This window comes from Primulina eburnea, chromosome 10 (assembly GCF_022965805.1).
Source record: "Primulina eburnea isolate SZY01 chromosome 10, ASM2296580v1, whole genome shotgun sequence".
Lineage (NCBI taxonomy): Eukaryota > Viridiplantae > Streptophyta > Magnoliopsida > Lamiales > Gesneriaceae > Primulina > Primulina eburnea.
The window spans coordinates 37582195-37608732 of NC_133110.1; the positions used below are offsets into that span (position 1 = coordinate 37582195).

The 26538-nt window shown below is 33.8% G+C and overlaps 4 protein-coding genes across 4 annotated transcripts; 1 reads left to right on the top strand and 3 right to left on the bottom strand.

The window, feature by feature from the left end:
• The first annotated feature begins 412 nt into the window (after positions 1-412).
• On the top strand, positions 413-1394 carry LOC140803959 (uncharacterized). Its single transcript, XM_073159802.1, has 2 exons — positions 413-537; positions 754-1394. Exons 1-2 carry the CDS (start codon positions 481-483, stop codon positions 1210-1212), a joined length of 516 nt encoding a protein of 171 aa, XP_073015903.1. The 5' UTR covers positions 413-480; the 3' UTR covers positions 1213-1394.
• Positions 1395-2585: 1191 nt separating this feature from the next.
• LOC140803464 (uncharacterized) lies at positions 2586-5985 on the bottom strand. Its single transcript, XM_073159354.1, has 9 exons — positions 5636-5985; positions 5290-5404; positions 4389-4425; positions 4193-4262; positions 3995-4099; positions 3592-3742; positions 3324-3406; positions 2981-3074; positions 2586-2901 (listed from the first exon to the last, which is right to left on the bottom strand). The coding sequence occupies exons 1-9, from the start codon at positions 5664-5666 to the stop codon at positions 2829-2831; spliced, it is 759 nt and encodes a 252-aa protein (XP_073015455.1). The 5' UTR covers positions 5667-5985; the 3' UTR covers positions 2586-2828.
• A 3939-nt stretch (positions 5986-9924) lies between these two features.
• On the bottom strand, positions 9925-12780 carry LOC140803465 (putative cytochrome c oxidase subunit 5b-like). The gene is made up of 6 exons (XM_073159355.1): positions 12523-12780; positions 12252-12337; positions 12088-12138; positions 10648-10714; positions 10474-10553; positions 9925-10272 (listed from the first exon to the last, which is right to left on the bottom strand). The coding sequence occupies exons 1-6, from the start codon at positions 12671-12673 to the stop codon at positions 10204-10206; spliced, it is 504 nt and encodes a 167-aa protein (XP_073015456.1). The 5' UTR covers positions 12674-12780; the 3' UTR covers positions 9925-10203.
• A 992-nt stretch (positions 12781-13772) lies between these two features.
• Positions 13773-17872, bottom strand: LOC140803466 (cytochrome P450 734A1-like). The gene is made up of 5 exons (XM_073159356.1): positions 17399-17872; positions 16850-17073; positions 16374-16618; positions 15330-15723; positions 13773-14504 (listed from the first exon to the last, which is right to left on the bottom strand). The coding sequence occupies exons 1-5, from the start codon at positions 17679-17681 to the stop codon at positions 14079-14081; spliced, it is 1572 nt and encodes a 523-aa protein (XP_073015457.1). The 5' UTR covers positions 17682-17872; the 3' UTR covers positions 13773-14078.
• Between the last annotated feature and the right edge of the window lie 8666 nt (positions 17873-26538).

Consider the following 26538-nt stretch of genomic DNA (forward strand, 5'->3'; position numbering starts at 1 on the left):
TGGTTAGGGAGTTAGGAACAAGTTAAGTTTGGGTTTAGGAATTTAGGAGCAATTTCCCCTTAAAATAATTATGGGAGAGATCCTTTTGGATTCCTCTTCACCCAAAACTTCTTGGCAAACTATTGGAAGATATACAGCTAAGCATCATCCACAAGAATCTCACCAAAAAATTAAATAATAAAATACAATAAAGGATTCATTTTAATTAATTACGATATGTATACGTGGCCCTATATATACAAAAATTAACCTATCAAATTCAGAAAATAAAATAAAAAAATTTAACTAGCCTAATGTTACATGGCACGTAGCCCCTACACGCGTCCTAAGAGAATCGTACACTTGGCATCTACCCCAGCATACCCCAAACTCTATATTAACCCATCGCCAATCGCCTCCGGAACATCCAAAAAGTTTGCAACTTGCTGAAAATCTGTTCATATCATTCAAAATCTTTAATTTCTTCCCCGAAAGACGAACATGGCATCCCACGATCAGATCAACTACAACGCTGGTGAAGCCAAGGGCCAAGCTCAGGTTCTGATAATCTGAAACTCGGAATCTAAATCTTATATACTAAATCTTATATACGAAAGTTTTGTGTATTTTTAGCTTGATTACTTGAGTTTTATCCGGTCAAGAATTTACTATGCAAGGAATATGATATATAACCAATTTGGCTTGCTAGTTGCTACATTTAGAGTTACAAGTTTCAGGTTATGATAAGCTTCAACATGTGAATGTATGTTACAGGAGAAGATTGGACATGGAGTCGACACTGTGAAGGACCAGACGAATGGAGCCAAAGAGAACACTGGAAACTTCTTCACCGCCGCCAAAGACAAGGTTACCGAAACGGCTCAAGCAGCCAAGGACAAGGTTTTTGGTGCAGGTCAAGCCACCAAGGACAAGACGTGGGAAACTTCTCAGGCCGCCAAGGACAAGGTTGTCGGCGCAGGCCAGGCCACCAAGGAGAAGACTGCTGAAACTACGGGTGCTGCCAAGGAGAAGACCTGCGGGGCAACTCATGCCACCAAGGATAATGCTTCTGGAGCGGCGGAATCCGGGAAGGAAACAGCCGTAGCTGGGAAGGAGAAAACCGGTGGATTTCTCCAAAACACCGGTGATCAGGTGAAGGAGATGGCGAAGGGGACGACGAATGCGGTGAAAAATACGTTAGGATTGAACCGCGATGCTGCACAGAACGAGTAGTTTGGTTATTGATATGGACATTGTTGTTACATTTGTTGTCGCTTTCTTGCATTGTTGAGTCGTTTCATTTGGATATATATTTTTTATTTTCCTTTTAATTGTTTTCCAATTTCGAGGGCGTAGTTTCCTTTGCGTCTGTATAATTTGGTTTTCGTTCAGTTATAATATGTTTTACTTTTTATAACATTTACTTTTACATACCGTGAATGCTTTAAATATCGGGAGCAAATTAACTATAGCTCCCGGCCGTTTGTTTCCTCCCAAATTTTTAGGATAAGGTATCAAACTGTTATACACTTTGTTATGATTGCAATTTGAATCTAACTCAGCCTCAAAAATTAGCTCAAGGGAGGAGGATTGTCCAAGCTCATATATATAACTCTTAGGTTATTTATCCAACTGATGGGACAATTAAAGTAGGATTGTCCAAGACCATATATATAACACTCAGGTTATTTATCCAATGAGACAATTAACACACTCCCCTACGCCCAAGAATGAACATTTGGAGCGTGGAGCTTACAAATACCCCAATTATGGGCAGCTTCTCTCACGCCCAAAAATGAACATTTAGAGCGTTGAGTTTATAAATGACTCAATTATAAGCAAAACGGGTGGCCTAATTATAGGCAGTCCAGCACATAACGGTGAAACTCGAGCTCTGATACCATGTTAATATTGTAATTTGGACTTAACTCAACCTCAAAAGCTAGCTCAAAGGGATAGGATTGTCCAAGCTCATATATATAACTCTCAGGTTATTTATCCAACCAATGTGGGATAATTAACACACTACTTTGTTCTCATGTTCAGTGATTCAATCGTTCCAAGTTTCGATTTCCCAACTTATTGAAGCTGCTATGAGTTGTTATTTGGGGATTAATTTTGCAATTATATATTTGCATGCTGCAGGTATAGTTTTTTTGAAGATTTCAGTGTTAAATAGCACAAAGCAGTATGGTGGGTGTGCTAGAAAGTATTGAAGGCATCGCTTTCTTGGCATGACTCTGAGCCACAAGTTTTCTATCATTATTCCTTCCAAAGCTCGCACAAACAAATTTTTGCATACCATAGCTTCGACATGTTTGACTTCATTGTTTCATTCGTAATATTTTACGTGTTCATCTTCAGAACAACACAGATAACGAAGTTTGATATATGACGATGTAGATTCGTTAACGTAAGATATGTTTGAACTTGGATTGAACTCTGCTAGATATTGTTGGACATTGGTTTGGAACTCTTTTTCCAGTTTAGTCATAACATTTTATGGTTGCTTACCATTTTTAGTGCCTGCTGCTTTTATATGCTGCAGAAAATGTTTTGTCTACATGTGAGGAAAGAAAGAAGATATACATATACATCCATTAAAATATGCCGAAAACCATATAGATTGATCTCAGAAACAACACACTATCACCAACAAAATAGCCAATCCAAATCATATGTTAGTAGTTTACAGGATGTAATAAAGATCAACAACTCAAAAACTTTATTTAAAGAGTCAAAACTGTAATGGATTGATATGAACTTCTATCACTCTGCAAGCGAATTTGTCTGTTCCTTGTTTATTGCCTCTCATCAACTTTTCTTGTGCCATGTTCGCAGTTTGAATCCTAAAGTCCCAACCTTGTGTGTAACCAATTGCTGACCTCGTCCATCTCCTTAGGCACGGTATAATGACCGATCCTAAACAGCGATAAAACTAAAATGGTAAGTTGTTGCTAAGATAACTGAATATGAGTGAGAAGAAGAAAGTCTTACATACCCGTCATATGATTTAAATTCTAGATTTCGAAATCCAGCTTGGCTTAATGTATGATAGGACCTCTCCCCATATTTGTAAGGAACCACTTCATCACCTGTCCAAGAATCCAACGAGGTTAATGTGCTAATTTGTAAGATTATCTGTTGATATACAAAACAAAACTATGTGATTCGATTGTTTTGCCATACAGGTTGCTGTATAAGGCATACATACACCGACGCAACATGATACACAAGATAACGTGCAAAATGTGTAAGATATGGGGAAAGATTGGCCATGTCTGGCATGGGATCTAACAAATGTTATGAAATGTTAGATGCTTTTAACGAAAAGCAAGACATACAAAGTCCATGGGAGAGCAATATTGGCAGATATGAAGCACGTCTTCCAGCCTCACGGGACCCCTCAATCTTATGTCTCACACTCCTGCAACAAGGAATGACCCGAGATTTTGATCACGAACGAAGCTAAGAAGAAACAGAGATTCGGGTATTTGTCCTAGTTTTTGAACTTAATGTGATATGTGATAATGGTGAATGTGCTTTGGTTATTTATCTGATCCAAGATTTTAAAATTTATATGGTTGAGGAGAAGCATAGTAGAAACCCAACCTAAAACAGGGAAGCCAACCGCTCAGACCAACAATAGCCCTCAGGTTAACCGGGTATGGGCTGCCATTTCCGTATTTTCCCAGAGCGAAACAAGTAGCAGAATAGAGAGCAGTTGCAGCACCCATACTAAAGCCCCCAATGCCAAGTTTAACTGCAATACACCGTAAACCAAGATTACCATAAGCGCCTCCAATTCCATGCTTGGAAGACTATGATAAGCCTATCGAATTGTATGATCTAAACACATAAACGAAATGATAAATCTGGTGTCTGTATGAGTAAATGCAATTCAGGCACTGATACCATTTGAGTTGGTATTGCTCACGTCAGTTATTTCTCCATCAAAAAACAAGTCCTATGTGCTAAAATGTAGAATAAGGATTTGAAAATTAAAGAAAATTACTGTCAGTAGGCTCTGTAGACAACAAGTTAGCAATATGTGCTGTTGAAGCATCTAAACCTTCAAAATCATCTGGACCATCTTCAGAAAGCTCTCCCACATCAAACCCTGACACATACGCACGAACTTGCTAGAAGTCACTTTTTAAATAAATGTATCCATTAAGCCGAACTCGAATATCTCATTACTTATTTAGCTTACATGCAGTACAAGGAAATCCTCCAAGTATAGCCACAGGGCGAGTCGGGGCAGTAGGGCATATCCATTTTATCTGCATCATAAATTTTAAACAATGCATTGAACTCTTGAAAAATGGTTTCGATTTAGTCGGAGCAAAACGTAGTAGACACCTTCATGCATAACAGAATGTACGATGTTTCGAGAAACTGAGGCTTACATTCGGGAGAGGAAGATTCTCCAATTGTTGCGACCAACTGCGGAAACAAATGTAGAAAAAGATCACTGATATTATTCTAATATTGCAAGGTGCTTAAGAGCAAACCTCTATCTTAAATCTGCATATACTTTTAGCATTTGCATTATCTTTTGAAATAGGTAAATCTAAACGTTGATAAAAGACACTTTTCACGTCACAAGTTAAATTTAACTGAGAAAGAGGTAAGAATAACAAGTAGTAGAGATGAAGTTGAATTTGCCATGGTTGGAAAAAGATAAGCATGTTAAAAAAATAACAAGAAAATTGCGTAATTCCAAATTTTGTGAATATTCTCAACAAAAATCTTTTCTTCTGCTCGTAAAGTGAGGTACAACTTTGAAAGCCAAGTGGTGGTGGTCCCATAGAAACATACAACGAATGAAGCGTATGTGCCATAATATTACACAAATTCAAAGAACAGAAAAAAATTGAAATCCAGTTTAAGTTCTGAGGTGTCATTTGTTTATTGGAAATTAAAACGAAAAATCAGTTGAGTGGAGCGATCCACCCTTTTTGCTTGTTTTATCATTGCATCACAGGTGGAATCTTACCGACACATTACCCAATAGTAATTTAAGGTTGTCTATTCTTTAGCATCTTAGAATAATGATAGAACAATATAGGCCTCAACTTTCTGTTTCCAAGATAATTTGATTAGACTAGCTTGGTAGAAAAAAAATTTATAGAAAGTTTGTCTATTTGATAAAGTTGAGATATTTTAGAACTGCATTGAGTTCACTAGTTCTTCATAGCAGAAAAGAAAATGATTAAAAGGGTAGCTCTGGTATCTCCATTTGATTCAGTTGAAATGACTATACCGCCCTTGACGATCAGGAGAAGCATCGAGGAAAAGAGATTTTACCTGGAGCCATTGTCGCCAAGACCATGCAGCCAAATTATTGTAGCTTGGTGTTTCCCTTTAGGCCTAACCACATATGTCCTCCCGAATTCAAATGTTTTTCTTGCTGTTCTGCTTCCTGAGAATTATTGTATAAGAATTCAGCTTTTCTAACGATCGAGTTCAAGAAATTTACTCGGCAAATTTGGGATGTGGGATAGGTTTGTACTAGCAGAAGTTTCCCATTCTCAAATGTGATGAGTGAGTGACTTCACTCACTTAAAGGTAAATCTTTTGCCACAACCCTTCAATGTCAAATGACACAGACATTCAAGAAAAAATTCAAGAAAGATGGAATCTTGATGCTTACCGGAGCCCACCGACGAATTTGGATAGCTCATTCTGGCCAACAAGAGATGAACCAAAAGGCTTAACAATGTGTAGTGAAATGAAACTACAAACTTATGTGTAATGCCAGAAACAGCAACAGAGACTTGCTGTATTTATACTCGAATGGGTTAGATGAAAACGGAATAAAACAGCTGCATCTTACCTAAGCTTGGAACTCAAAAATAAAGAGAGAGAGAGAGAGAGAGATATGGGGGCATCCAAGAAAAAGAAATGTAAAGAAAAGGGAACAAAGCAGCCAATCTTTTCATCTGCGAAGGGAGAATCAAAACCAGTAAAAAGTATATAGCCTATTCGTCCAGGTTGAAGGGCTACTGTCACCCTTACGTGGCCCTGCAAGATGACTCAGTTCAGTACCACAGGATATTAATAACTACTTTTATTCAAAATTGTAAAATCCACCCGTAAAATCAATTACATCTAATTTTTTACTTGTCCAATACATTTCGACATGGTCCGAATCGGACCATAAATGTTGTATGATGATGGAGAGAATGATTTTTATTTTATAAAGAAAAGTTGGAAATAGTGTCACATTCACCGAACTTGTGGACCATGAGTTGACAAGCATTTTCGTGCCATAATCTTCCTGAGCCGTTGAGGTTGGAGGGGCTGAACTAAATATACGGCATACAAAAGAGAATCTATGCTTTTCTTGGGCAGTGGCAATTAAATAAGCAACCCACGTACTTACAATTTCAAGAATATTTCTGAAAACTATATGGAATAATTCAATTTGTTGGAAGAAAATCATTTAAATCTTTATTTCAATCATTTGTTTATGTATTCCTTGTGATTGATGGATACCCATTATGGCATTATCTCCATTGTGAATTTTCCAACTGTCTAATTTATCATCACCATTCCATGCATATGATACATACTTAGTGTTAACACATTTTGCGTTCATATACAGTTTTCTAAATAAATAATTTTATTTTTAAAATTATTAGTTAATAAGGGTATGGCTTTATATATATAAATTATAGGCGCATCTTGCTAAGGACGCTGCAAGATATTCACATGAACATCTTGTGAATTTCACGTAGCCGATCTTAAGAAACGTGTTGCATTAAGCTGATCTCCAGAAACATAATGCATTAAATATTTTGTGAATATCACATCAATCGATCTCGAGAAACATGTTGTATTAAATGCTTGTGAGTCGAGAAACGTATAGTATTAAATACAAGAATAACATCTTGTGACGCCAATGAAATATCCATCAAGAAGCGTTCAGCATGTCAAAATTATAATATACATACATACATATATATACATATATGAGTTATTACCCTCAGACTGGGACAATCGTCACTGTTATCTTCAGATATCTTAAATTTTTTTATATGTTTTTTCAATATTTATACATAATTGAAAATGAACTTCTTTCTTTATATTTTTTTGTAAAAAAAAAAAAACAAAAACATAAGAAAAAGCCCAAGCATACAGACCGGGCTATGAACACAATAAAGAACATGATACAAAGGCTGCATAGAATTCATGGTTTGGTTGAAATCTTGGAAATATATATTAACAAAAGTATGTTAACTTTATATCTTTTACACTTTCTTGTTTTCTAAGATCTTTCTTGTTTTCTAAGATTTTCTTGTTTGCATAAATTTAGTCCACTGATCATACTTAATATACTTATATGGATAAATTAATGTTAAAAACGATACAATTAAAATTTAACTGTTTCCATTTAAGTCATGACTGACTTAACATATAAATGGGATCAAAAATATAAACTTTTAGAAAATTTATTTCAATGAAGGCTTTTATTACATGACACATCTTGTGAGTGGCTGATGTGTCTCTTTGCCTGTTGGCTGAGCTGTTTTCAATATGATCAATTCGTTTATCATTTGTTGAATTTAAAGAATGTGTCCACTAGTTTGTTCGAGTCTTTAGGAATTATTCTTTCAGAGTATTGTGCATGCATAGAGTACATGTTTTGTTTGTGCAAACCGAGTCAGTCACACTTATGCAGAATTATTATGCACATGGACGTATATATCCACGCTTTTGAATCGCCTATTTCGTATAATATGATCGGATCAGAAGATATTCCGACCACAAAAACTCTTGTGAGACGGTCTTACGGATTAATTTCGTGGGTCGAATCTCTTATTTGAGTCATGATCCATGAAAAAGTATTATTTTTTATGCTAAAAGTATTATTTTTTATTGTGAATATCAATAGAGTTGACTCGTCTCACATATAAAAATTCGTGAGACCGGGTTTTCCAGAATTGTTGGATATATTTTGGGAATGGTTATATCTATTAGTATTTAATTTTTAGGGTAAAATAATAAATATTTAATAAATTTTTTTAAACTGGAAGAGTATCTGTCCATGCCCTCACGAGGAGATTTACTAATAAGTGGGCCGAGTCAGAACGGATTCTATGGCCCATCATATGGTCCTTTTCCTCGTCAGCAACTGGGCCCATTTCAAGTAATAATGATAATATCTTTGACTTTCACCAATTCTCCAAATTAAATATTATTGCTATGATCTAATTTTTGGAGGGGCATAAATTATAAAAATGATTATTAAACGAGGTAATCATTATAAATAATCAGAACAAATCTATTTGAATCATATTAGGCTCATAATTCAATTCGGGATTCAATTCTAAAATGATGTTTTGTGTTGTGTTGTGTTGTGTTATGTCGAATTTGATTCATTTGGGAGCAAATTTTATTTTATTCAAATCACTATTCTTTTTTAACTTCATCAAAATTAAATTTATCCATGAGAACCCACGAAACCGAATTTACTTGTGGTTTATACATATATTTGTACTGGTTCGGTACGAAAATGAGAACGAGAACGAAAATTCACCTCGTGGATAGAGACATTAATCAGATCATAAAGAGCATCTTTACTTCTGATTAACACAAAACATGGCAACCAATTATTTCTTTCCCTCCTTTAAAAGAGAGTAAGTTAAATGCAAGCTTTTTTAATGTCAACTCCCCACTATTACATGCCCTTTTTCACATAAAATTCATAGATGTAATTGCATATCTATATAATTTATTTAAATCCAATTATTTTGAATGTATATAATTATTTGTGGCCGCTAAAAAAATCATTGACTGTGTCACATGCCACATATGAGTAGGTCTCTTGTGAGATGGTCTTACGAATCTTTATCTGTGAGACGAATCAACTTTACTGATATTCAAAATAAAAAGTAATATTCTTAGCATAAAAAGTAATAATTTTTCATGGATGACCTAAATAAGAAATCCGTCTCATAAAATACGACCCGTAAGACCGTCTCACACAAATTTTTGCAGGCACATATACGCTCGAAGAAGTCCAAAGAAGTATTAGTTGTTCGGTTCTTATTTTATATATATCTCTTTCAAAGCTGTCAAATGTGGAACAAATTCTCGCCTTTATTTTTCTTTATTTACCTTTATTTCTCTTTTCAGAAAACAACACTTACAAAAAAATGTTAACAAAAAAATGTTATGACTAATTATTAGATCGATTGCTAAGTTATAGCAAATTGACAATACAAAGAATTGTAATGTCAATTGATATAGTTAGGAAGTAACGGTCAACTCTTTTAGGATAGTGATCGAAACATATCGTTCAAGTTGTTAGGTATTGTTTAAAAAATTGAGTTGCACCATTATTGCTAGTTATAATATTTGGTAAAATTAGAAACGTTTGATTCGACAAATATTTATACTAATTATCAAAAGTAGAGATAATCAATCACCTTGGATCAAATAAAATACACATTTAAAAATGAATTTTGCTTCATAAAATAAACGGTGGGGATAAGTTATTCCTTTTATAATGGAATTTAAGTTGGTACATACATATAAATTATGTGAAAATATTTTTCTCATAGCATTTATTTCCTTACAATATTCCAAAGGACGTAGAGCACATCTTGTTCTTTTCCCATTATTGGTAAGATTAAGACATTAGGGAACATGTGGAATCAATTCTATTTTTATATTTTATTTATGGATCAATTTTTTGTTTTGTAATTCTTTCTACAAAACGGAACTCCACCATAAAATTTAAAAAAACAAAAAGAAATTATGCATTAATTTGATTCCAAAAACGTCTCAAAATCGTGTGTATACACTCACGCAACTAAAAAGTTGACTGAGCTGAGTTCAGAAAACAAATGTCGCTACCCTAGCTCACTCGACTCTGATCCACTACAATCCCAATTTGGGGGCAACACCAGAGTTTACAAAACAAAAGATTAGCAATAAAATGAACAAATTGTTTGTCTTCAACATTATTATTATATCATGAATGAGAAGGGTGTGAGAGTCCATATTTCCTATGGAGAACTCGCTCGTGTTTCAAATCCCTCGTAACATCAAGAAACAGAATAACAAGAGAACTTGTTGACTAAAGCAACAGCGCGATTCATTAAAAAAAAAACACTCAGAAACAAATTATAACCTTTTAAAACCTGAAGAATATTACATAATCGCTCATATGGTCACCAGATCTTATTCTGGCAGCAAAATTGCCAACTACGTTCAGTGGTGATGATCATCTTCACCGTCTCCATGTCCATCGGGTGGTCCACCTGGGCCAACCACTTCTAACTGCAAGCAGAATGAGGCCGTGAACATTTTGAATGAAAAAAAAAATGGGAACTAGTCATATTATTTGGATTAATTTAGTAAAGGGAGCTAGAAATAAGCCGAGCCATCAAGTAAATATCACAAAACACAACATGTACACAATTGTCATCTTCATATCAGGTTTTCATCTATGCTAGATAGTTAACGGACCCTCGTACATACCACAAAGTACTGCGAGCATACTGGGCATTCATGTGGCTTGCCCTTCTCTAGCCAGAACCAAACAACATCATGTTCATCCTCTGTTGTTTTTTCAGAGAAGATATGGTTAAGCAAAGATTATAACTAATGATCATTTTGCAAATATCAGAAACTAGATTAAAAGTTAAAACTAACCTCCTTCAACTCCAGGGCATCCCACAATTCTTTTGTCATAATAAGACTTAACTACAGCAGGTTCTTCCTGCAAGAGTTAATAAATGATGGTTGATGATGAGTCATGGGGGACAAGATCATTGAAGTTTAAACCATTGCCTGATTGAGTCGACACCAGTGTTCTAAAAATCCCCGCCTAGGACCGCCTAGGCGGCGCCTAGGCGCTGGGCGGTCCAAAACCGCCCCGATTTTAGGCTAGTCGAAACTTCTAGGCGCCACCATATTAATCGGCCGCCTGGCACGAAAGCCGCCTAGGCGATTTTACAATTAAAAATCCGCCTAGGCGGTTTACACTTAAAAAAAACAAATTATGATATTCTTAATTATAGTATATATGCATATCACCACCTAGCCGGATTTCTATTTTTAAAAAAAACAAAATAATAACATTAATAAATAATAATTATACTTTAAAGAATAATGTTGGAAACATATTTGACATTTGTGATTTGTCTGCAGCCCAGTCCGTTCTTTGAGCTTTCAAAAAAACCCTTGTTCTTATTAATATATATTTATTATTACAATATTAAATTTTATAATAATATATATTTCATATACAAACATAATACTCATGAACCACTTAATGAATTTAAGCTTTAAAAAAAACCACCTAGACAACCGCCTAGGCGCTATGCGGTAGGTAACCGCCCGCCTACCGCTTTTTAGAACACTGGTTGACACAGTTATATTGCAGCTTCCAGGTGGTGTAGCAAAGGAAAATTTTAACAGGTTCAAATACGAAATACTAGTCATTCAGATTCCAACTAAATGCATTAGAAGGAAATAATAATAGTAAGTGTTTTATTCCATGGAAATTTTTTTTTTTTTTTTGGTTTACAGAATTGGGGTTTTTAGGACTTGATAACTGGCTCAACAATTATTAATTAAAAAATTGAACTTCATACTTTACCAATTAAGTAGGATAGGCTTGGTTGGAATTTCAAGAGCCCATCCCAATCTAAACTTTTGAAACCTATCTATTTGATTTTCTTTTTTAGTTTTGCTATAGTTGATATGTCATGTGTGTGCTTAATACCCACAATTTTATCAGTCCCTGTTACAACTTAGACATGTATATTCAACAGAAATGGAATATTTATGGTTCTAGGAACCTGAGTCAACCCCTTGTACTCAAAGTGGCTAGCCATTCGCCAACACTACCTTGTCATCAAGCAATAACAAGACTCATAACTTAAATTCTAAAACTCTAAAATGCAAGAGGTAATAAATCAAGCTCTGCACAGCTTCTATACATGAATCTCGAGAATATCCTAAGCAAAAGCAATTTCACTAACATCAAAGACGGTAAAACCCAGGCTTGCCATTTGAAACCGGCAATCGAGACAGTCTCATAACCTTTCTAACAAACACATATTTCAAGATAAGAGAACTCAAACTGACCTTTGTTCCGAATGGACCAGACGGGTAATTTATTTCAAGAACATCCTTTCCCTAATACAATCAATTCAACACAAATAGGTAACCATAATCCAAACCATCAAAATGTTTGATTTTAATATTCATGAAACACCAAGACAACAAGCAAATGCTGAAAAAACACTCACTTTAAGAGACGCTTGGAGCTCCTCACGCTCATGACCAGTAGCAATTGGCATTACATCCTCCACACTTTTCGTTGCACTTACATCCCCTTTTAAACACATTCATTTACAGAAAAAATGAATCTAAAAAATCAACAGAGAAGAAACGAATAAAAATTCCCCAAAAATGCCAAATATAACTGACATATCAATGCATCACGATAATCTCAGAGAAGGGATTTTAGGATCTTCTAAGTCAAACAAGAAAGAAAAGTAAAATTTTATAGAGACACACCAGAATCGACACTGAAATGGCGTGAGAAGACGGGGAACAAACGGCGGGGATTCTCCGGCCCCCCGCAAGATCCAACAACGAATCGGGCGGATTTGGGAGCGGATAGGATTGGGGCGAGAGTTCGGAGCTGCAGCGAGAGTCTTCTCCACATATTTCTTCAGCGATGATCGATTAGGGTTTTCAATGTGATCTCAGCTCGCCACTTTGATAGCGCAAATGAGAATTAAGCTGTAGAGGAAATCTTCAGGTAAGGTGGATTGCATCCTTTACTCTCGCACGTGTCAATCCTTTTTTTTTTAAAAAAAAAAAAAACAAGATTGGTTATTTTTTAAATTTGGGAAAAATCCAATTTTGGTCCAATTATACTCGCTCCTTTTGTTTTTATATTTTTTCCAATTTAATCTTTTTTTCGATATATCGCCTAAGTGACATACACGAGATATTGATGTGACATGATGTTCGTAATGATATATCAATATTTCAAATAAAAAATGACTAAAATTGTTAAAAATCAAAATATAGATGAAGAGTAAGATTAAATTTGATAATATAGAATATCAAAATCACAAAAAAAAACAAATATACACGATCAAAATTACATATTTACTTAAATATTAGGAACTATATTTTAACAATTCCCTCGGGGCTTCATAATATGTACTTTTTGTACCCTCCATCATTAATTTAAACGCAATAAACTTCCCCACGTTACTGTCCATTTTTCACTTATTTGGGCCCACGTGAAAAATACATATTGGCCCATCCGCTTGAAAGTTTAAAGTTTTGGCCCATTTACTATGTCCAAGTAAACTTATGACAAGGGCCACAAGGCTAACAGTTTTTAAATTTTTGGAAAATGCATATGATAGTGATAAGAGAACACATAAATTTATTAAAATATGATCACGTGATAAAAGTTAATTACTCTATTACCCCAACTTAATAAATAAACAAATAAGAATGAGTCTCGTGTGAGACCGTCTCACGGATCTTAATTTGTGAGATGGGTCAATCCTACTCATATTCACAATAAAAAGTAATACTTTTAGCATAAAAAATAATATTTTTTCATGGATAACCCAAATAAAATATCCGTCTCATAAATACGATCTGTGAGACCGTCTCACACAAGTTTTTGCCAATAAATAAATAGTATAACTACATAATGAACTTTACATATATCTATATAATATAAAGAAAATGTCAAGAGAAAACTAGTATATATTAAATAAGAGAAGAAATTGTAATCGAAATTCCAATTATATAAAGCATTGTGTACAAGCATAAAACTAAGAAAAGTATTTACATATTCGAAACACAACAAAAGGTAAGGTAGAAATGAGAAACGAACACTTGAAAATGAAAAGGAGACCGATTTTCAACTCTATAGCTTAGAGGAAACACTTTTGAGAAAAGAAAGACTAACACGTTACGAGTTAGACTAATCAACATTCATCCTAAAAAAGAACTTTCATCCATCTAATTAGTTAATTTAGTTAGAATCCTAAATGAGACGCATCACTCATTTTAAGCAGCAGCAAGCAGCAGCACGTTCCCTACAACTTTCGGAACACAATGGGTGCACCATGTTGAGGGTGTAGAAACATTAGAACCGAAGGCGAATGTTGGTAGCTGGGCGAGAGCTCGAAAGAGAAGCGTTGGAGAATTATGGCGATGGCTAGCTTGGCTTGTAATATGGCTAGGTTTTGGCCTATGCATCTGCGGGCGCCCAAGCCGAAAGGCATGAACGCCATCGGGTGCTTGGCCGCGTGGGCGACGCCTTTGGCGAACCTCGCTGGGTTGAACTCGTGCACATCGTGACACCAAAGGGTTGGGTCGTGGTGTACAGCTAGTATGGGAATGAGAAGCTCCGTCCCGCGCGGTATTTCGAGCGTGCCTAGCTGTGTATCGGTCTTGGCTCGTCGGATTACCGCTACTGCTGGCGGGTATAGCCGTAGTGATTCGTTTAAGATCATTGCCAGCTGCAGATTAATTCAAACATTAAACTAATAATTCTTTAACTTGAAACAAGTATTTAAACCCACGTGGCAAGCAAAATACATCCTAAATTTCATAATCTGTAATAATAAGAGCAAGAATCATTTAAATTAATTCAAACAACAAGAATTAAAGTAGAATTTTTAAAATTATCATCACATTATTATATCAACATCATTAATAACCCTCAAGATAAGATCCCTTTTCGCGCATCAAACACATGCTTAAGTTTCGCTTTTTATTTCCCACAATTTCCAAGGATGAATTGTCCTTTTTCGAAAAGAAATATTATATTGTACATATACATTTATGTAAATAAATATTCGTACATATAAATTATATAATCATGACATGGGCTTATATTGTATTTTTTAAAGTAAAATATTTAACTTTCATGATAGAATATGTGTTTTATGATAAGTTCTTATGAATCTTTATTTATGAGACGGATTAACTCTATCGATATTCACAATAAAAAATAATAGTCTTGATCTAAAAAAATAATATTTTTTTACGAATAACTCAAATAAGAGATCCTGTCTCATTTATATATCTGTATTTTGGAAAAACTACCATCCCATGATAGCTTATACACAAAACTCGATTAATTTAAAAATATTATTTTTATGTCAAAAATAGTCTGAATCGATCATTTCCATATGACGTGTTCTAGCTTAAAATGCATTTGGCCTGAAAAGCGATTAATTGAAACAAACTAGTAAAAAAAAAATTCTATCGCAATTGAAAATAGAATAAGCAGTATGAACGCACTTTTTAAAAGAAAAGAAAAAAGTAGAAAAAATAATTACCGTTTTGAGCTTGGCGAGATCATCTTTAAGAGGGACTTCACGTGTTCCACACACCCGCAAGACCTCCTCACGTGCCTGTTCCTGCCACTGGGGATGCATCGCCAGCAGCACCGCCGTCCACGTCAGCAGATTCGACGTCGTGTGATTGCCGGCGAAGAGCAGCGTCTTGCACTCCTCGACGATGTCGTTCGGCGTCACCGCCAGCGGCGCAGCCTCATCCCCCGCCCGCATCATCACCTCCAACAAGTCGTTGGGACACTCACCCGACGCCGCCTCCGCCTGCCCACTTGAACCCCTCGAGGACCGCCGCCTGCCGTCGATAACCTTCAGCAGCGATCTACGGATCTCCTTTTCCAATCCCCAAGATATTCGGTTCTTTTTGGTGGGGAAGAACCTGAAAATCAACAAACAGACACCTTTTCATCAGAGATATAACTACACAAAAATGGGGTATCAACTATCATGTGTCGCTTCGCTCGATTGAACGTGCACCAGTTTCGAGGGGAAGGAATAAAGATGATTTTTCACGCGTGATTTGATTATTGGGGCCTCCTTATTTTTAATGCATTTTTACTATTTATTATTATAATATTATATTATTGAGTAGGTATCATGTGAGACCGTCTCACTGATCTCAATATTTGAGACAAGTCAGTTTTATCCATATTCACCAGAAAAAATCATACTCTTAGCATAAAAAACTATACTTATTCATAGATTACCTAAATAAAGATCCGTCTCACAAAATATGACCCGTGAAACCATCTCACACAAGTTTTTGTCTATCTTATTTACTTGTCATATATTATAACTACATGTCTAACGTTTATGATCTTACTGTGACCACCAAGTAATTGGTTCTCGAAATCGACCCTCGTCTTAAATTTAAGATCTTGATTTAAATTCGAATTAAATCATACATTCCATTTGAAATTTGAAACAATAAGACATAATTTCATAATTATGAAATCATTATAATAATTACGATCATTATTGCGATTTGGAATATTTAGGAAAAGACGTAATTACTACTACTGAACTTACCTATATCCAGGGATGAAAAATTTCTGATAAGCTTCGGTGGCATGGACCATTTGCTGTGCTAGCAGTTCAAAAATGGCTCTCCCTTCAGAATAGCTGCTTCCAAACGTCACTCTTGTTATTACATCTCTCGCTATTTTCTGGAACCAATCAGAAACCTCCACCTCAACCTTGCCGGAATCCGACATTTTCTCCGGCCAAGTCGCCATTGCTTCTTCTATGCTTTTGCCCATCAGGGGCACCATCAACTGTTAATAATATCCGACGTCATGTTTAATTGATAAAAAATATTGAATGGTTGCATTGATAAGGTGTTTGTATAATTTTATTGGTTGACTAACTCGACATGGAATCGTATCTAGATCAGTATGGACTTATGCTCTTGATGATATAATAAAGTCAAGATAAGTATATCACTTCTAAATATTTTTCTTTTTGTTATTCCTGATTTATTCTTGACGATTGAATTTATGATATACCTTGAGATTTTCTGTGTGGAAAGTTGGTTGAATGATCTTTCTGTGGTGAGCCCATTTCTCTCCTTTGAGACTCAACAGGCCGTCGCCTTCGATTTTCCGCACTAATTCCGGCGACTCGTTTTTCTCGAACAACTCTGATTTCAAGACGAAGATTTCTCTGATAAGGGCCGGATCAGAAACCGTGACACGAGCTGTTGGTCCGAACCACACAAGAAACATGGAGCCTGCAGCCATGTGAAAGCATTTCATTATTAAGTAGGGTTTTTATCTTAAGTGCTAAATATCACATACCACAAAGATCAAATATATCGGTGTTTACCAAAAGTGGTAGCAGGAAAAAAAGAAGTAACGGGTTCATCATTTTGTCTAAAGAAAATGGATAGTGTAGACCCTACAGAAACACACAATGATCCTCACACCAACTCTCTTGAATAAGTAATTAATGTGTGTGTGTTTGCAAGAACAAAATAAAATGTTTTTTTAAAAAAAAAAAACTCCCACAAAGTGAAGAAACAAGATTTTTTATGGCATGAAATGAAGATCAAGTACCATATATTTTCTTCCAATGATGATAGAAAGACAGGACTCTTGGGAGTATATTGTGGGAGAAAGGCATGGATTGAGATGAAGCAATCAAATTCAAGCTAGAAATCTCCTTCATATTCCCCAGCAAAAGATGGTATTTTGGACCCTTAATGCCTTGCTTCCTGAAATGGCTCCCAATTTTCCTTGGTGTCCACCATATATGAACCACAATCTTCAGCACAAAAAGCAGCAAAATACATGAGATCAGAAGTGACCCGAAGAAATTAAGGTTGTAACAATCTTCCATGGCTCAAGTTTTTCTTTTCTTCTTTTTTTAAAAACAAAATTCTTGATTTGGGATTTCTTGAGGGTTGGGGAGCAGAGGGAGAATGAAGAATATAGTTTTGGCTGGTTGGCTGGATTGTGTTTGGTTTTATACGAAGAGGGGAAAAGTGGAGGTTTCTTGTCTTTGTATGGGACAATGGGAAGAAGATGGGCTTAAACTAAGGCTGATGGAAGAAGCAATATCAATATATATATATATATAAAATATATTTTGAAAGAATTTGAAATTTACTCAAGGTCAACTATTTGAGCAAATGAGGTGTCATTTTGTGTTTGTGGACAGAAGTGCCCCCATTGATTTTTCTTAATTATTTTCTCGATTCAATTTCTTCAGCTTGGCACATAATAAATGAAATCCTACATGCATTGATGTGGGATGTGGCCAGTGCTATGATCATGTTATGTTGTCTACAAACAGTACTTTGGCCAACCTGAAAAATTAGATTTTAAAAATTGATGCATAGTAGAGCCGGGATTTCTAATCGAGTCAACTTATACCGATCGTGTATACTAGATTAACAGAGTGTTTACAATCAGTCGATCGATTATTTGCGAGATACATATTCTATTATAATTTATGGATTTCCTTTCGCTTACAGGCTAAAAATCAATATCTGACTTGAGAGTACGTAGTCAAGTTCTTTATGATTCGAACTAAGAGAGACACATTCAAATGAAAACCATATCTTGTATCCATTTATTTTTTAATCTATTTCAGAGACACATGTGAATTTTTTTTTTTTTGTTTAAATTACCATAATATTGTTGACAATTTTTAAAATATTAGAGAACAGAGACATTTAACATGTAATTATCTATATATTTCTAAAATCATATAATAATCAGTTGTAATATAATTTATAATTAAGGAAAAAAGAAGTGTCATCCTTAAGTGTTAATGTGACTGATAGTGCAAGTGTCTGCCGGGTGTTGCTATCTATTTGGAATCAACACCAAGGGGTAGAGTAAGTACTAATCGAACATCTAAAAAAGAACAATTTTTTATTTTCACCTATATATATTTTTTAGAACCATATTTAATTTAATTATCTGTTTTAAAATAAGAAAATTACCCTTTATATATATATTTTTTCCCTTTTGAAGAATAATATAGAATTCAACTTCCCTGATAAATATTTTTTTATATAAAAATAGATATATAACTGTCTATATACGTTTTGGCCATTATGTGCAAAATTTTTGGTTCTTAAAATAAGCAACATGGTGACTCATTTGTTTATTTTATATAATATAATTATTGATTATATAATGACAATCTTATTTTAAAAAAACAAGGATAAAGATATTGTGTATAATCTTTTTAGATATATCTTGTTATAATGGATGTATGATTGTGAGAAATAATAGCGTAGGCACATGCATAATTGACCCTAGCTAGCTACTTTATTAGGGATTTTAAGTGGAAATAAATAATAGACATAAAAATTATATATTCTCTAATTGTAAACAAAAGGGGCTCAAGAAAATTTTGTAGAATTTACTTTCGATGGATTGATATATCTGCCCATCATTTTCACTAATGCCCTTCACAAATTATGATTTTATACCTAAATTAATTTGACCCACTGATTAAAATTCAATGACTAGGTAGAAGCCGCCCACCTACCGCAACAAAGACGGCAAGACCTTCCATGAATTTTCATATATATATAAAAAGAAAGTTACATTTTAGTATCTTATATTTGTTTCCTTCCAATTTGGTTTATTTCAAATTGAAATTTTAGTATCATGTATTTCATTTTATGATAGTTTTAGTCTCTTTTTATCGGGAGTCTTGATGGGATACTGCACTCGTCAACGTCATGTCGACATTACATCAACACCACCTTCCGTGAATTTTTATAATATGTTTTTATGTTATTTCATACTGTACAATTGTCGTCTTTGTTCCGGTAGGTGTGCAAGCCAGTAATATATATAAAAAGAAAACTACATTTTAAGTATTATATAAATTTTTTTTTTCGATTTTGTTATTGTATATTGTCAAATTGAAGTTTTAGTCTATTGTATTTCAATTTATGGTAGTTTCAGTCTCTTTTCATGGAGAGTGTTGATGTGATACTGCATTCGTCAACTTCATGTCGATACTACATCAACACCACCTAGGGCAAAAACTTGTGTGAGACGGTCTCACGGGTTAAATTTTGTGAGACGGATCTTTATATGGGTAATCCATGAAATAGTATTGCTTTTTATGCTAAGAGTACTACTTTTTATGGTGAATATGAGTAGGGTTGACCCGTCTCACAGATTGAGATCCGTGAGACGGTCTCACATGAGACCTACTCCACCACCTAGATGCAACGTCAGAAAAAAGAATAAAATTGAGAAAAAAGCAAAGATAATATATTAAACCTGAAATTTGAAAATATAGATAATCAAAATCCAAAAAAAATGTAAATATATAGATAAAAAATACAATTTCTATATATAAAAAGGTACATATATATTTTAAAAAATTTATAATATTTTAAAAAAAAATTTAAAAAAAAAAAAAAAAAAACTTAGCATGTCGTCACCGGTGAAATTTCTGGATCTTTTCAAGTGACATGCAACTTTTTCGATTTGGTGAGTTGAGAAATTCAATTATTGATACAGAAGAAACCCCAAATTTAGAATCTTGTCCCCTAATTATCAATAACTTATAGGAGTACAGATTGGAAAAAGTTAATGAGCAGCAAATGGGGGATTTGTTTGATACTTATTTTTTACTTTTACACAAGGTATTTCTACAATATACTTGCATAAAAGTCAATGAATGATCAATTGCTTTTTTAGACTAATTATCCGTTTTCATTGTTGATTAATTTGGAGTAAATTATCAATGGAGAATCCAAAAAAATATATTTTTTTAAAAAAAACATGTTAATATAAATATTCACAATTTTGATTTCCTACCATGTTTCTCAACACATGTATATTTTTACGAAAATCGATTTTATTTTGTATTCATATCGTTATTTATGTGGTTCCAGAGCTGTCCCTAATTAAAAGTTCCTGAAAATGAGTATGTCTCTTGTGAGACGATTCAACCATACCGAAATTGACAATAAAAAATAATGCTCTTATCATAAAAAGTAATAATTTTTCATGGATGACCCAAATAAGAGATCTGTCTCACAAAATACGACTCGTGATACCGTCTCACACAAGTTTTTGCCCCTGAAAATATTTATAGCAATATTAAAAGTACAACCAATACATCGTATAAAGATATGTACAACAATTATATAACGAGATTTTGTATCTGATTTATCATGAGATTTTGATAAATGAAATTTTGTTTTTGTGTTTTAACAATTTTTATACAAATTTATTAGTACAAGTGCATGAGCATTACTCAAATATTTAAATAAAATCACAATCTATGAACATTATATATTTGTGAAGAAAATGATATAATATATGATATTAAAAGGAGAGAAGAGAAGGGGAGAGGAAGCATTGGACAAGTTGTGGTTTGGAAGGTTGCTCTTAAATTGATGCACATGGGAACAAGGCTGTCTATTATATTGCTCCTTTTTGCTGTGATAACGGGGGGATGTGCGTTGCTTGTCTCAAAACAAGGGTACCCCATCCAAGGCCACTTCCCTTAATCTTTGTCTTAATAACACCAAAACATCATGGGGGCCATTTCAACCTTAATTCATCCCTACCACCTTTAATATTTTCTTTACACTTTCAATCGATCGAGGGGCGGATCGATTCGATCGAAAGACGCGTAAATACCATCAAATTTAAAAAAAGAATAATTGAAAATTTGTGTTGAAAATTTGATGCCACAAATTTTGAGTGATATTTAAATATTAGTAATAATTTAGTTAGCATAAGTCATTATTTACTAGGTATAACAGATAATTGGAGTGAAGATCGAACATTTAGTAAGAGGAGTGAGTCTTATGTGATACCATCTCACAGATCCTAATCTGTGAGACGAGTCAACCCTACTGATATTCACAATAAAAAGTAATCATTTTAGCATAAAAAGTAATACTTTTTTTCATGGATGATCCAAATAAGAGATCCGTCTCATATATACGACCCGTGAGATCATCACACAAACTTTTATATAGTAAGAGACACCAACATGCCTTCGGAAATGGTTTACAGACTTTCCAAGAAGATAGAGCAGTGCTTGGAAACTTGATGTAAAATGTTTTGCCCTCTTTTGAGTATATATATATATATATAAAATAACTATTTTGTCTGTTGTCTCCATAACATGCTGAAATTAAATATATGAATAATGTCAAGTAGCTAAGTATAGTGCATTATTTGTTCCCACAATTTGATATGCTTGCTTTTATTATTGCTAAGCTAATTAACTATTTGTCCTTTATACTCTCACATCTCAGGTCCACAATTACGCAGTTGCGCAAAAATTTGATTCAGTGGCCGTCTTCACTCTACAAAAACTTGTTTACCCGATTATGATATGAGTATGTTGTGACATCTTATAAATCAATTCAAACATCAATAGTAAATATGTTAGATAAGGGATAACACTCTCCTTTAGAATGCGATACTCAATATATGACTCTTATATGTTTGAAACAAAAAAAACTCTTATATGCATAATATTTGACATATATGTTGGAGTATCGTTTTCTCGTATCTAATGCGCAACGAAATTTTAAAAATTTAGGTTTGAATTTCAAAACGTTCATTGAGCGTAGTATGGTTTAAAACATTTATAGGGTTTTTTAAATCGTTTACCTTTACGTGTATAACGTCGGCTCCAACTATTTCGGTTTTTAAGCGGATATATCCTTTTTTTGTAAATCATTACAAACAGGTCTTCCTCATTTTATCGTCTAATCAAGTCCATGATTGAATACTGGATCTCTTGTTTAGATCGCATTAGAGATTTTAAACAATTTTACGTCGATACTGGATCACCTGAATTCCAGAAATCATGCGGCGATGTGGTCGTGAGAGTGGCCTTGAAATTTTTCTTTTGAAAAATTGATGTGGCTGAATTTTGAAGAGTTATGCAAAGTAATCTCTTGATAATGCATTATATATAAAATCAAATAATCATTATTTAATTTCTTAAGTAATTGTTAATAAATTAATTAATCAATTCTAGACCATTCTAGAATATTCATGATAATGATGTACATATAGTAGTATGCACTTCTAATATTATTATTTAATTATTAGATATTAAATTTACTAAATAAATAATTATGAACTCATTTTAACCTCGATCGACGATTAGACATCGCTGATGTACCGATGATACAAATCTTGTTCATATAATGAAAACTGAAAATTTCGAAGATCAAAATTTTCATGACCAATTTTTTTAGGCTGCCAATTTGTGAACTCCTTCACCAAAACAGAATGTTCTGCTATTGCAGAAAATAGCAGTTAAGCTAACTTCCACAACTTCTTCAAATACATGGAATCAACTTATAAAATCATGTATAATCAATATGTTTGATCTCCATCAAAACACTGCCAAATTCAACTCCTTGAATTTGACTATCTCAACGGGAACATAATTAAATTCAGATACTTGTGTAACCCTCAATGGTTCAGGAATACAACTAATCGTGGGTTCATACCTTAATGTTATTCAGAATAACATTTATTATTATTCGGGCTTAACTAATCACCCTCATTCTTTTCATCAAACACTTAATCAAGAATGTCAGAACTCTAGTTTGATTGCACCAATCGGATCATAGTAAGAGGCTCTAGTGGCATCGCCTCATGATTCCCTAGATATCATTGATATTGTCTGCAAGAACCTTAAGTTATGGTCAACATATAGTACGGTCCATTCAAATCATATATTCTGATCTAATCTGCAACCATTGATATATCAAGAGTTGTATATGAATTCAATAACAATGTGATGTATATTTGAGTAATAATAGTGACATCGTATGTTCAAACGAAGAAAATGTATTTCCATAAAACACATTTCTTGCTGTGGCCAGAGACTCCTTGCACTATTAACTCACCGGAACATATATGATATCTTCACCCGTAAGCAAACAGTGAATCCCCGACTACAATGTATTGCCTCTTACGTATTTCGAAACTACACACAATCTTGCCACTTGATGACTCTCAATGGATTCGATAAATGGATCAAAGTACATGTTAATACATAAAGCTTCCACGTTGTCACTGTTCAAAGGACTAATGATGTACAATCATAACCGTAGACTAGTCTACTTGAAAAGTGATAATCACTTGGACAGTTCGAAGAAGGGTTGTTCAGTACATCGTCCAATGATCACGCATATGTATGAATAGACACCATTCTTACTAATGAAAATGACGTTTACATCACAAATACTAATCTCAAGCTCAAGCGACATTTATCTTTACTTTAGGAGGTTGATTCGATTAGAAATCTGTTTAGAATATATGATATAATTTCTAATGAGTTTTACGATCTTACATTGAGAGGCAAACCTTATGATACTTATTACATATTCAAAGACTTTATCTATACAGCTTACATGTATATACAGATAAGTAATTGTCATCATTTGATAAAATCATAAAATATTATTAAAATAAAGATTGTTTTTACATAACAGTCATAAAACACAAGTAACTAATTAACTCGTACGTTAGACACTTACTCTAAAAATATATATCTTAATACTTAATTTTATTGTCAACTATTTTTAACATCCGTATGATTATAAATCATGGCTCCACAAGTAATTTTTCGTGCAGCCTCCATTCCAAGAAAACAATTTAATTACTTACTAACAAGTTCGTTGTCTATCCACCTGTCATACTCGATCCACTAATTCGCCCATAAATTTTAATCGGTAATAGTAAAAAAAAATTAGTTTTTGTAATATAATTTGTCAACGACAACAAAAGACGTTTGCACTCCACCCTTTTAATAAAATACACAAACAAATAAATAAAATTGCAGCAACAAATTCATGGATTGGAGGACTCGAATCATGGAAACGATATCATTAATTATCTACTTAACAAATAAATACACTAACAAATTTTTTCATCCACTTCTTTAACTTCGATATTGTTAAAAGAAATTAAAACGGATTCCACAACGTATTCCAAACCTAGCTAACTCCATTTTACGGATCTTAATTTGTAAGACGGGTCAACCCTACTCATATTCACAATAAAAAGTAATACTTTTAGCATAAAAAATAATATTTTTTCATGGATGACCCAAATAAAAGATTCGTCTCACAAATATGACTCGTGAGATCGTCTTACACAAATTTTTACCTTACTTTAAAGCATTGCCAACTACTCCCTCCATCTTCATATATAAATGTTACAAAAAAAATTTCCATCCGTCCCAAATATAAAAAGTTCAGTTCCCACATTTAGTATTATTTTCCAATTATTTTACCAATCTACTCTCACCACTAAACAAGTTAACTAATTCAATATTTTTTTATTCTATCAAAACATTCATTAAACAAGAGTAAAACAAAAAACTTCACTGTAAAATTCATTTTTAAAAAAATAATTTTCTTAATCTGTATGAAAACATGCGCATATATCTATATATATGGGACGGATACAGTAATAAATAAAAAGAGAAAAACCATTATGTGATTTTGGTCATCTATGTTGTTCAATTTCAATCTTAGTACTATATATTTTAATTTTAGTCGATTTCAATCGGAAGTACTGATTTGACACCGCACACATTTCACCACGTCAGGAAAAATGGGACAAAATTTTCCGAAATAACAAAAATAACATACCAAAACTGAAATCTGAAAATATACAAAACCAAAACACATAGAGATAAATATACAAGACTAAAATTACAGTTTTCCCAAATAAAATACATGAGTTTCAAATCGATTCGATATCATTAGTAAAAACACCGTTTCCACGTGATCTCGTTTAACATCGGATGCAAAAGAAACACGCGGATGATCTGTTGACTCGATACCTACTTAATAATAATCAAGAAAAATTTGTAGGTCGGACGACGACGACGACGACGACAGAATGATCAAACCACACCCGAGACCACATAATGAGCAAGGTCTTGATTTATCCCTATCCCTTGGCACAATTGTACTCAAATTTCAGAATTCAGAACACTAAGTTGTTGCTACAATTAGTACATCCTTCTAAAGACTCTGTCTGCCAAGGGACCCTTTGTAATGTGTGTCCATTGCATGTGATTTCTTATTAAGAAATAAAAGCATTCGAATGCTTTCATTGTCCTCTTTGTCAGCCCAACAACTGTTTTATGGTTGTGCCATAAAACTCGTCATTTCGTTATAATATATAACAAATTGAATATATTTAAAAATTTACATTCAAAATCGGAGATCGATAAATATATATGTTTTTCGATTATTCGCGAAAAATAACGTCGAATTAATTAGCGTATATTTAGAGTTCACTCCAAATTATTCCTCCTGTGATTATTGTACATGGAACATGAAGCTGCTAGCTAGCTAGCTGTTATTTTCTACGGATATTTTTTGCCAGCTTTCCCCCAAATTGAAGGCGTAACTACCAACATGTTGGTTAAGTTTTAAAGTATATTTTAGGTCAACTCCTTGGCTTAATCCATAACAAGCTAGCTAGGTTGCTTTTGTTTTCAAATATGTTGAGTCTAACGTAAATATCGGCCTAAAAAGAAAACTAATAGAGGATGACTATGTGATATGTTGCCTTTCTTTCTTTCTTTCTTTCTTTTTTTTTTTATTGGAATCCTTAAAAAATTGTGATTTTGGATGTGTATATGATATAAGTTTGAGTAGGTCTCTTGTAAGACGGTCTCACGAATCTTTATCTGTGAGACGAGTCAACTTTAC

Excerpts from the sequence above, each read along its gene's own strand:
- LOC140803466 (XM_073159356.1), bottom strand. The coding sequence starts at position 17,681 with ATGGAAGATTGTTACAACCTTAATTTCTTCGGGTCACTTCTGATCTCA. Across the intron at positions 17,074-17,398 it reads TCATTGGAAGAAAATATATG|GCTCCATGTTTCTTGTGTGG; the intron begins GTACTTGATCTT and ends ACATGGCTGCAG. Across the intron at positions 15,724-16,373 it reads TTTTTCATCCCTGGATATAG|GTTCTTCCCCACCAAAAAGA; the intron begins GTAAGTTCAGTA and ends GTTGATTTTCAG.
- LOC140803959 (XM_073159802.1), top strand. The coding sequence starts at position 481 with ATGGCATCCCACGATCAGATCAACTACAACGCTGGTGAAGCCAAGGGC. Across the intron at positions 538-753 it reads AAGCCAAGGGCCAAGCTCAG|GAGAAGATTGGACATGGAGT; the intron begins GTTCTGATAATC and ends TGTATGTTACAG.
- LOC140803464 (XM_073159354.1), bottom strand. The coding sequence starts at position 5,666 with ATGAGCTATCCAAATTCGTCGGTGGGCTCCG. Across the intron at positions 5,405-5,635 it reads AAATTCGTCGGTGGGCTCCG|GAAGCAGAACAGCAAGAAAA; the intron begins GTAAGCATCAAG and ends AATAATTCTCAG. Across the intron at positions 4,426-5,289 it reads CTTGGCGACAATGGCTCCAG|TTGGTCGCAACAATTGGAGA; the intron begins GTAAAATCTCTT and ends TTGTTTCCGCAG.
- LOC140803465 (XM_073159355.1), bottom strand. The coding sequence starts at position 12,673 with ATGTGGAGAAGACTCTCGCTGCAGCTCCGAACTCTCGCCCCAATCCTA. Across the intron at positions 10,715-12,087 it reads CTGGTCCATTCGGAACAAAG|GAAGAACCTGCTGTAGTTAA; the intron begins GTCAGTTTGAGT and ends TAACTCTTGCAG. Across the intron at positions 10,273-10,473 it reads TATGCTCGCAGTACTTTGTG|TTAGAAGTGGTTGGCCCAGG; the intron begins GTATGTACGAGG and ends TTCTGCTTGCAG.